This window comes from Corylus avellana, chromosome ca1, assembly GCF_901000735.1.
Source record: "Corylus avellana chromosome ca1, CavTom2PMs-1.0".
Lineage (NCBI taxonomy): Eukaryota > Viridiplantae > Streptophyta > Magnoliopsida > Fagales > Betulaceae > Corylus > Corylus avellana.
Window position 1 is genome coordinate 46296391 of NC_081541.1, and position 11608 is coordinate 46307998.

Consider the following 11608-nt stretch of genomic DNA (forward strand, 5'->3'; position numbering starts at 1 on the left):
CATCCCGATCCCTGTGCGATGTAGGATGCTGGCTACCTCATATGCTAACATGTGTCAAAAGTTGTTAAAGAGTTATATGTTTAGTTTTTTCATTATATATATATATATATATATATATATATATATATATATATATATATATAGGTTTGGTTGGGTCTATGTTCTAGTTGAAATTGAGTCTTTTGGAATTAAGACGTGTCCTACAACAGGACACAAGAGACACATATCACAATCCCAACAGATCCAAACTCAAACTGATCGAACCCGATTAAGAGATGTATAGTTTTACTTGAAGTTTGCAATAACCCTTCACAGTATATGAATCCAGCCATGAAACGCTTACTATATTGCTCTGATTTTCTTAATTCTCATTTATAATCTCCAACCAGTTGCATGATAATGCAAAAAAAGCCGCTTAAAGTCATCATCGTTGTCTTGCCTCCATGATCTTGTACAATATCATCGATTTGCAAGAGATTCTCCACAATATTGTCGATCCTATTTATGCGAAAGTAGATTACAATTGAAGTTTACAGCCTCCATCTAAAGATTGATAGCTTCAAGCCAACTGATAATAAATTTTCTTTCTCAAAGACTTCAACAGCAATTAAGATTGTGAAAGTACTAGTACTGCATCCAAATGAATAAATAAAAATCTCTTTCAAGTTTGTTAATGACTTTATTTTCTATTTTTTATTTTATGCTTTCGAATAGAAGACATTAACAAGCAATTCAAAACACAAAGCACTTTACAAAATACAAAAGCTGTTTTTCACCTTTATATCATACTTTTTCAATAATAATAATAATAATAAAAATCCTTCAAAACACATTAACAAATAAAAATGAAAGAAAATATGATTCCCGGAGAGAGACAATAGTGTTTTTAACAGAGTTTTTTCAGAAAATGTCTTCAATAGTAATTCAACTCCTCTTGCTTTAGCTGTTTGTTGGGATCGAGATTTTCAACCATTGAAGTGTCTAAATTAGAGCGTAATTTGGCTTAAGCTACTCGAAGCGGGTGAGTTTTGCAACTCCCTCTTTATGAACTGTTTGAATTACATTGCAATTCAAATTAATAAATCCTAGCTTAACTTGTTTGTTTAGATTTGTCATTCTTGCATGTCATAGGTTTAAGCATGTTCTTGTGGCTTTGTTAGTTGTGGTTAGGACGTGGTGGTTGGCCTCTTACTTTGTTTGTTTCAGTAATTAATAAATTCATATTCATTCAATAATAAAATTCCTAAAATCGGAAAATCCTCATACCAAAAGGGAAATTTTGTCCACTACTATCACATTGGCCATCTCATTCCTACACTCACACGTAGCTGATTATTAAATGTGGATGTCATTATCATACCTTCATCCACAAATGTGTACATATTTATAATTCAATCCCATATTGATTAGTTAGGTTTGTTATAATAAGCATATCTATACACCGTTAAGTCAAAATTTATGACCTAATATATAGTGGTTGATTAGCAGTGATGCGGATAGAAAATAAGCATAGGGCTGGAGGCCCAATACCCGGTTGAGTTAAAGGTCCATTCTAACAAGCGTCAGAAAAGTTACAAAAGAGCCTAAAATAAAAAGCCTCTCCGCTTAGAAAGAAACCGAGATATATATGTCTTCTTTCATAGTTGGGTAGACCACGTCACATCAACTCTAAAGAATAGGAGGGAAATAATGAAGTGATTTATAGCATTACTCGTAGTTCTTTCTCTACAAACTTGGGTGAAGGCGGAGTCATTTACTTACTAAATTATTAGTTAAATGATTAACATGAAGTTAGGATTAAAGCTTAATTAATCTAAGTTGGGGGTAAAATAGATAGTTTTGCACTTTTGGTTATTAGTTCTTTAAGTGGTTGTTTTAAAATTGATATTATTTTCTCCACCAAATGCTTTGAATATGAATGTCAATAATAAACCTATGGTAAAAGCAAACCCATTATTATTCAAGTAACCTTTCTCTATTTACAATGACACGTACATGCATTTCTTTTATGACTTATGAGATTAAAACAACATGAAATTTGACTAATTAAACCAGTGATATATATTTACATCATCAAGGTAAGAATATGCATGTTGGCTTTTCCTCTCAATTATTTGAGCACTGTGGAGAGACATTCCCCTTGTTTGTGAATTTAACACTCTCACAAGTGGCTTCGACACTTCCATCTCCTTGGAGGCCTAGATTCACATCTTGCAATACAATTTCTTGACAAGGAACACTCTTGCTGCAATGTATATTTATGGCTTCCTCCGATGCACTGGTACCTTCGATGTTTTTGAAAGCAACATTGCTTATTTTCACAGCTGAGGCCTGCCATAAGATATAAGATGATTGTTATCATCATGTTAGTTTGTGATTGTGAGTGATGATGATGGGGTTTATGGTTATGAATGACTTTAGAAGTATTATAACTTTTATCACAAATTTTTTACAAACTGATATAGTAGTGTACAAACCATTTGAACTGCCATGTCAGCCTCCAAATAATAAAATTTAGCTGTTAAATTTTGTCGCTAAATTTTTCACCCACGTTGTGCCATATGGCACTAATGTAGATTGTCAAGTAAGTTTGTAAGGAGATTGTAATAAAAACTGTAATATTTCAAATATTTTTCTTAAGAATATTACCTCCTCTGAGCATGGTTCATCTTGATCACAGTAGTATTGATTTATGATTATAGGATTGCTAACATTGTGCATTGCAACATTTTGAAACATGATATTTTTTGCATATCCGGAGCCTCCCTGCATATGAATAACACATATGTTAAGTGTGAACTATATGCCTGCAATGTTAGAATTTTTTTTTTTTAATTAAAAATATATTTTTACATGCATTTCTAATTCTACAAATTATTATATATATTTATGCACTTCTAGCTTCTGGCATCTTTATTATCGATTTTTTTTTCTTCTTTTGTCTTGCATTTAAAACTGTAAAAAGTGATGAAATAAAATCAAGTTGGATGATGTCTTGCCCCATCATCAATTCGTTATGCCCACCCACGGCCCACCCGCAGTCCTTGGAGACACAAGTGCGCATGCATAACTCTATCAAGTACACATTTGATGGGGGTATGACTTGGTGAAAAAGACAAATAAATGCACATGCATACTTAAATTCAATGTCAAAATATTAATTAATTAATTATAATTTTTTTTATTAACATAAGAGTATTAAAATACTAATTAAATAATTGAATTCACTGTTTTTATCGGTTTAAACTTTCAAAATAACTTGTCAATTTAAAATTCAGAAACAGTTTTTTTTTTTTTTTTCCTTTGTTTAATGCAGTTTTTAATTAAGTTAATTTATAGTCGTGGGCTGAGAGAGACAAAAAGGAAAGTTAATTAAGCTAAACATTTCTAAGTAGTTTGCTTGACTTGTGGTAAAGAAGTGGTAATTAGTTGTTGAACTTGTGCAAGACTTTTAGGTCTTGTGTAGGTAAGCAGTAAGAAAAAAGAAAAAAAAAATTGTTGACTTGTTAGCTCACCACAAGTCAAGAGTAAGTAAGTAGAAGGGTCAAATGAGTAAGTAAAAGTAAGTGGGAAAGACTAAAAAGCATTGCTAAAATTAAACCAAACTCTTATCCTTATTTTATTCCTCCACGTAGTCGTGACAGTGCCGATCATCATTTGAATTTTCTTTTTTTTTTAACAGTAGCTGATCAAAGAATTGATTGACATTGTCACAATAATACATGAGGATTTCTAACATTAGAAATACTATTTTGAATTTTCCTAACATACTTAACTGGCGTGACATACTCAATCCACCCTTAGATTGATCTAAGGGTGAATTAAGCATGCATGTTACGTCATAAAAAACGCTAAATAGCATTTCTCTTTTAGTGTTACTATGTGTTTATAAACCTTGGGATGCCTTTTGCAAAGTGAGAGTGATTGAGAGGGGGAAAAAAATCTCACAATTAACGGCGGAAAAACGGTAAACCCCTTGCATTTGCACCCTATATATGTTTCAACATTTTCTACGCTTTCAATCCTTACACCGTTGACATAACTCACAATTCAAGTGCCTAACTTTTGTTTGTTTCTTGATTTTCTTTTTTCTTTTCCCTTTTTCCCTTTTTCCTTTCCTTTTTGACGGCCAACTTTGCGCCTAAATTCATGGAGCCAGAGGTTCTCAACGGTTTAATTAATCATTTTGCAAAGTTAATTTCCACAGGTTTTTCAAAAAAGGCTGTTTGAATTTTGCTATATAAATTTATTAATTATTTAGTTTCACAAGATTATAATTTAGGCTACTACAACTTTTACTAAAAATTCCTTATAAACTACTATGATATATCACGCCAATCACTAAACAATTAAATTCAATTATTGGTAGCATGATAATGTTACGTGGACTGTTATATCAGCTTATAAATTCACATGATATATATATGTACCATGCACGTCAATCATTAAACACTTAAATTTGATTAAAATTAACATAACAGTGCTACATGAACGCCCAAAAAAAAATGCATATCTGAAAACAAATTCTTACCTGCCAAGTCTTTATTCTCAATCCATTAGTGGTTCCTGAAAGTCTGGCTCTATTAACCATCACATTTGAAACATAATCACTTGAACCGTCCGCACCTAAGCTTCCAATGCTGCAAATAAAATAATATAATCCAAATAAGTAATAATTAAATTGTAAAACAAAAACCAGCAACATAATATCCATGCTTCATGCTGGTAGAATCGCTTTAGTTGAAACATTATTAATTAGGTGAAAAACAAGTTTGAGTTAGAGACCTTATTCCATGGCCTGGTCCACAGGTAATATCTGTGGCTTGAATATTTTCTGACCCACCAACTATTGAAATGCAATCATCACCTTCAATAAATAAAACATAAAATCCCATTATAAAATTAACAAATGGTAAACCTTTAGTGAAAAAATAACTAGAATTTTTTCCTCATCTTCTAATCTTGACCGTCTACTTTTGCATAGGAGATCCTCAGTTAAAAAGCCAAAATTGATTTTATTTACAACTTTTTTGTAGAAATTTGAAGGTTTTATATTAAGCTACAAGATTTTTTGCGTCTTATATACCTGTTCTTATGACACAGTTTTGTATATGAATGTTCTGTGTTTCTGTGACATGAATTCCGTCAGTGTTGGGGCTATTTCCTGGTGCAGTTACCACGAGATTTAAAGCCATGACATTTACACACTTCTGAAACGTGAGATGCATTTGTTGTGCATTTTGGATCCGCAGGTCAGATACTCTCAAATTGTTGCAGCTGAGGAAAGTCACGGCCTATAAACATTTTTTTAAAAAATTAATCAAGAAATAATCAAAATGAAAAAAGCCTATATATATACTGTTAAGTTGATAGGAATGCCTTCAAATATGTAGATGGACCCATAAACTTACAGTTGGTGCATGCGTGCAAGGCTGCAAAAGAATGGAAGACACAAATAATTATAATATATAATTAGTTCGTTTTCTATTAAGAGAAAGAAAGTTGATGAAAATGAAATGGAAGAATTCAGTCCAATTACATACAAGTGTTTTGTCGATTTTGCATGAGTTTTCCCACCATTTTCTTCCATTGCCATTGATGATGCCCCCACCTTCAACTCTAAAATTTAGAAGATTTTCAAACACAATCCAATGACGTGTGTCTTCTTGATAATCTGATCTACTAGGAGAAGCACTGATTGTTCCATAAACCTAGTATAAGGAAAAAAAAAAACACAAAAACTTGTTCATTTCCTTAGGCATATGAATATGTTAAATGCAGTATGTATTACAGATGTATATATACATACATGATACATGCATGCATATACAAAATGTAGTTGGTTTAAGATGATAGTATGCATGCATGCATAGAACTCACCTGCAATGTGAAATTAGATTTGCAAGGACCTGAGAATGTAATTGGCTTAAGATGATAGTTCCTGTTTTCAGGTACCACAAGAACACTATCTTCAGAAGAACAAGCCTCACTCCAAGCTTTCCTAAATGCCTGCAGACATAAACCGTGTTTAAAGATCAAACCAATATCATACCCACAAAATTATTCAAAACCAAAATTCTGCTAAAAAGAAATGAACAAAGAATAACCAAAAAGGTTGGCTTGAGTGGTAAGTTATTTGGCACTGGTGCCTTATAAAGCATCAGGTCTAACATTCAATCTTGTGGACAAAAGTTCAACTTTACCTCACCCGTATGGAGGAGGCTGGGGCGAAGCCCCAGATACCCGGTTATTGAAAAAAAGAAAAAGAAAAAAAAAGAAGAATAACCAAAAACTAGGAGTTTAATTATCTAAATGAGATACCTCAGTATCATCTCCTCCATCACCTTTAGCTCCAAAGTCATCTACATTAACCAGCTTTGTTGAAGCTGAAGGGGTGCTTGCTTGGGCAAGCCTTCTTGTCAGACGAAAACTTCGTTTCTCAAAGTACTTTTTGTCTTGAACGGTGTGTTTTGATGTAGTATAGGCTATAGGATCAAGTGGGTCCTCTTGGTAACTCCCAAAACATGATGAGAAAGAGGCTAAGATTATGAAAAGTGTGAGAAAATGGCCTTGAGGAGACATATCTTTCACTTTTGAACAAAAAGAAAGTGTGTGAAGGATGTGCAAAAGTTGCTAGCTAGAATGATGGGAGGTATGGAAGAGGAGAATGAAAATGCTTTGTACGTCATGAAGGCCTAAGGGCGACTGTATTTATAGAAATTGTGGGGTTGCTTTCTTGTGAGAAAGAGAGATAAGGTTTGGGAATTAGAAGCAATTTGGTCTTCCTTAATGTATTTTCTCATGACTTAGAGAGGTATTGATTGAAAAAAATAGAAGAGATTGAGATGTAAGAGGACCAATTGGCCGGTAGCCACACTTTGGTTTCACATTTTCTCTTCAGTAACCCAGAAAAAATCAATTTTAATTCGTCAACAATAGGTGCTTGTGCTTGTCTACCAACTGAATCTACCTGGTAATATTATCGCTAGCTACAGTTTTACATGACTAATTATTTTTGTATATTTTTCTGTTGTTATAATTTTGCATATGCATATAACAATGAAGAAAAATGATAGAAACCGAACTTTTATCCAGCTTTGCTAATGCAGTACTGCTACTCAATTATTGCTTTTTTTTAAAAAAAAAAATTAAAAACTAATTGGTAGTGTCACGTCAATTGACAAAGTAAGATAAAAGTGTGTTTATGTCACGACTCAAAAATAAATTTAGAGGATTATTAATTCCTTATGTTACAATTTATATCATGTTGTCATTAAAGATGTTTGTAACCAAAAGCTAGCCATGGTAACGCCAAGGAGAGTCATAGCCCTTTGGCTAGGGCTGACAATTTTTTACATGATCTGTAAATTCGATACAAATTCAATACGAAATTAATGGGTTAGAATCGAAGAATCTAACCTGTTTAGTTAAATAATTCAAGTTATGGTTCATTTGGCTAGGGCTGACAATTTTTTTACATGATCTGTAAATTCGATACAAATTCAATACGAAATTAATGGGTTAGAATCAAAGAATCTAACCTGTTTAGTTAAATAATTCAAGTTATGGTTCCTTTGGCTGGGGTTGACAATTTTTTTGCATGATCTGTAAACTCGATATAGATTCAATATGAAATTAATGGATTAAAATCAAAGAATCTAACCTGTTTAGTTAAATAATTCAAGTTATGGTTTATCTATATAATCTTGTACCCGTATTTCGATAGGACCTGAACTCGACACGCAAATACGAATTGCCACATAACCCTACCCTACCTAGCCCCTCGGTTTTGTCCTTGTATACAGATATATATGTTGAAAGCACACATGGTATGAATCTGCTATGGTTTTACATGTGTCCACAAAGAAAGAAAGAAAGTTAGGGGTGGATCGATGAAGGAATTGAAAAATAGTTACGACGTAGGGGGGTGAGTCTGGTATAATTTGGTCTTTCTTCATTTTTCCATTTAATGGTCTTAATTTGGTATTTATCCACCTATAGTGTAATTAATTAATTACTTGGAAAATGCTTCATCGTTGACATATGGCTAGAAACGGGCCTAGAAGGCTAGAAACACATGCAACCGGCCTGCGAGTCCAAATTAAATTTGACTGCATCATAGCATTTTGACAAAGGATTAGAATTTGTTGATAATAATGTCAAACCATTTCTGATTAGTCTTTGTTTGGTTGATGAGCACCAATCGCATAAAAAATTCGCACATGGATTCAAATTCAACATTATCATCTTTCTTAAATGACAACTTTTTGTCCAACTTCTCAAGTTCCAACTACCAAATTAACTACCAATTGGTAGATGATTTTGTCAAAGTTAAAACATTAATTTAGTACAAAAGCAGTTTAGTTCTAGACAGGCTAGGTAGCTAGCTCCGAACTATTTATGACACCTGATAATGAACTTAATTTCTACTCTGGAAAACTAGAAGATATATACTAGGGGGCTTTCTAAATTCTCAAAAATAATTAAAAAAGTTGTTTTTAGTAATTTCTGAAGGAAAAATTGTTAAACCAGTTCATAGGGTTTGTCGGTTCGAGGTTGTGGCAAATAACTCCTTAGAATTTTAAAAGTGACAAATAACTTGATCACTGTAGTATATATGTATATGTAACAAATAACTTTTTTTCATACAAATTTTGGCCAATTTTTTGGATGGGTCATTATGAAATTACAAATTCATCATAAAAATACAAATAAATAAATAAAGAAAAAAAAATTGGGTGATTTGGCTACCCCTATTGGCCGAATCTAGAGGTAGCCAAAAAACCATCCCAATATTTTATTATTTTTCAAATGGTTTCCAAAGTAAAATCTTAAAAAATAAATAAATAAATAAATAAATAACTCCACCATTAAACATGCCCTTAACATCCATATACATGACCATTGTAGTATGCCATGAGCAATGGTGGAAATCATATTTTTATTCTGTACAATTTGTTGATTTATCAGTGCCAATAATTAAGCCTTTGAATCAATTCTTTTTTTAATATATATATATATATATATAGAAGGACTAGTTGGCACTACTAGGTCAACAAAATGGGATAATAGTGAAACAAAAGTATAATTTTTAGCATTACTTAAAAATAGTTTGGTGATGAGAAAACATGAAAATTAGTATTTTTGAATGTTTGAAAAGGTTGTTGGATTATGTTGTTTGGTTTCAGGTTGGTAAAATTTACTAGTCATCATGATCACCATAGTACAAGTTACAAGTACATGCTTATCCAAGAACTATACCCCATGATTGTGAGCTTATATGATCATCATCATCACCTTGTGACCATGCCTTTGTGCTACGATGTCAAACTGAGGGGCCTGAATTTGGAAGAGTAGTGGGGGTTAGGGAAGCAGTTAAGTTACCCAACAAAAGAAGTTAGGGCAGTTAGCAGTCATTCAGGTGAATTAGGCTTTTGTGTAAGAAAGAGAGAAGGTATGGTTGTGGTAAGAGAATGGGATTTGCGTGTGCTTTCGGGGGGTGGGGGTGGGGGTGAAGAAGACGAGAAGAAGAAAAAGAAGAGAAAAGAAACCCTTGACTTGCCGTGGTGTGTTTGGAAAGATGCAAAGAGGGATGGGTCGTTCTTTTTGTGACTTGGGTTTGTTGCCACTCTAAGAAGCCTTCATCCCTTTGTCATCATTTAACCAAAGCTTTACACTTTTGCTCCGTTCACACTCTTGCATCAATAATATTTAACCTAATAAGTTGCATGTTAAAATAAGTATTTATCAATTGAATAATGTTATACGTACGTACGTCACACTTTTAACTCGGTTGGGTAATAAGACGTACAATACTATCAATTTGCCCTTGAATTTCTCTCTCTCTCTAAAAGAAAGGACTGATACAAGTGTTGGCCGGTTCACAGTGTCGTATCAGCAAAGTGGCATAAATGTGTAGTATTGTTGCATTTGTTTTTAAATTATTAATTCAAATTAAGAATTGGGTATTCATTTTCGAATTTTTTTTACTAGTCTTTAAACATTAAAAAAAAAATGATACAAATCTGATCTTTGTGTTGAGTACTAATTAAATAATTAAATTCATAATCTTTTGTAGGTTGAATTTAAAATCTCTTAATTATTATTATTTTTTTTAAAAAAAGTACTATAGGCTGTTGATTATTGACCATAATTAAGATTAATTTCAACCGTGAGTAATTAATAGGCTGTTGAATATTAGAAACATGCATTGGGTCAAAAATTGTGGGAATGATTTAGCCTTAAGCCTCCATTAGAATTTTATTCCAATTTGCATAAAGTCCAATATCTCAGCCATATATGACTGATGATACAAGGAGTAGAATAAACAATACATAGAATTAAACATTGCGTAAGTTTTAAAAGCTGCATATTTTGCACAGAATTTTCTTAAAACCCATTCTTCTTTACCATTTTACAGTAAAATCATGTACTTTAACAAATTAAAGAGACAATACGCGCATGCAGTTTGATAATGAAGTGATATGACTCATAATTAAGTATAGCTTCTAACTTTGGCTTTGGTTTGTGTCATGCACCGGTGTGCACGTGATGAACGTTGGGAGGTACTACGCGTTTTGTATTACTAATGAGGCATCCCAGCTTGCGTCGTATGCACATGACATATATCAATTCATTTTCTCTCTCTTTAATCTAAATAGACCTTTTTCCTTTTTCCTATTGTGAGAACTTCGCGTGTAACATCTTAGCTATAAGTAATGCTATGAACTACAATTTTATCTTATTGCTATCTCACTTTGTTGACGTGACGATACCGCCAATAAAAAATCAAGGGTTTATTAGCACTTTTACATCAGCAGACAGGATAGTAATGAGATAAAAATGTGATTTATGGCATTACATAACCTAGAACAAAGTTGTTTTACATGACCAAATGTTACAATTTTTGTAATAAGTTAGAGAATTGCAATGGTACCAATGAAACAACAAGAGTGGGACGTGGAGAAGGGATTGCAATTGACCTCAATTTCCGGGTTTTCTCACTCATTGCAACACAATCTATTTGAAGGTAAAAGGTGCTGGAGTTAGGTGGAATTCCAAGGGATTTTGGAAATTGTGTCGATCCTACAAGAATTCTATGTTGAATTTGAAAATTATTGAAATATTGGGTATGGAGCAGAAATTGACTGTAAAATATTCATCTTAATCTGTTAGGCAAATTGGACTGGAAAATTTGTTGCTAAAAATTAAAATACAATCATCGTTTCTTATGAATATTTATGACTAAAATGAAAATTGATTAAAATCAACTAATTTGGCCCAATTTTGACTTGGGTTGGTTGGTGCAAGCCTAATCCCATTGCTCAAATTGTCATAACTTGCAAGACAATCCTAGCTCGAGACTTACGTAAATATTGGGATTCATTTGCTTAAAAGCTTTTGGAATTTCTATATTAACAAAGTTTTATTTCAAATTGAGTTGAACGAATTTTTTTCAATTTGATTAGACAACTCTAAGAAAATTGCTTTATTTGAAGCTCTAAGACTAAAGTATCTACTTTCTTTTGACTTCAGAGAAGTCTAGTCCTTATGCGCTCGTCTGATATTTCGAAGAAAATTTATTAAATTAACATATATCTTTAAAATA

The 11608-nt window shown here is 32.6% G+C and overlaps 1 protein-coding gene across 1 annotated transcript; it reads right to left on the bottom strand.

The window, feature by feature from the left end:
* Window positions 1-2012: 2012 nt before the first annotated feature.
* On the bottom strand, window positions 2013-6628 carry LOC132184458 (polygalacturonase-like). The gene is made up of 9 exons (XM_059598103.1): window positions 6322-6628; window positions 5881-6009; window positions 5544-5711; window positions 5412-5432; window positions 5087-5294; window positions 4786-4867; window positions 4532-4640; window positions 2650-2766; window positions 2013-2331 (listed from the first exon to the last, which is right to left on the bottom strand). The coding sequence occupies exons 1-9, from the start codon at window positions 6580-6582 to the stop codon at window positions 2107-2109; spliced, it is 1320 nt and encodes a 439-aa protein (XP_059454086.1). The 5' UTR covers window positions 6583-6628; the 3' UTR covers window positions 2013-2106.
* Between the last annotated feature and the right edge of the window lie 4980 nt (window positions 6629-11608).

Excerpts from the sequence above, each read along its gene's own strand:
- LOC132184458 (XM_059598103.1), bottom strand. The coding sequence starts at position 6,582 with ATGTCTCCTCAAGGCCATTTTCTCACACTTTTCATAATCTTAGCCTCT. Across the intron at positions 6,010-6,321 it reads ATGGAGGAGATGATACTGAG|GCATTTAGGAAAGCTTGGAG; the intron begins GTATCTCATTTA and ends TTATGTCTGCAG. Across the intron at positions 5,433-5,543 it reads GCAAAATCGACAAAACACTT|CCTTGCACGCATGCACCAAC; the intron begins GTATGTAATTGG and ends ATTCTTTTGCAG.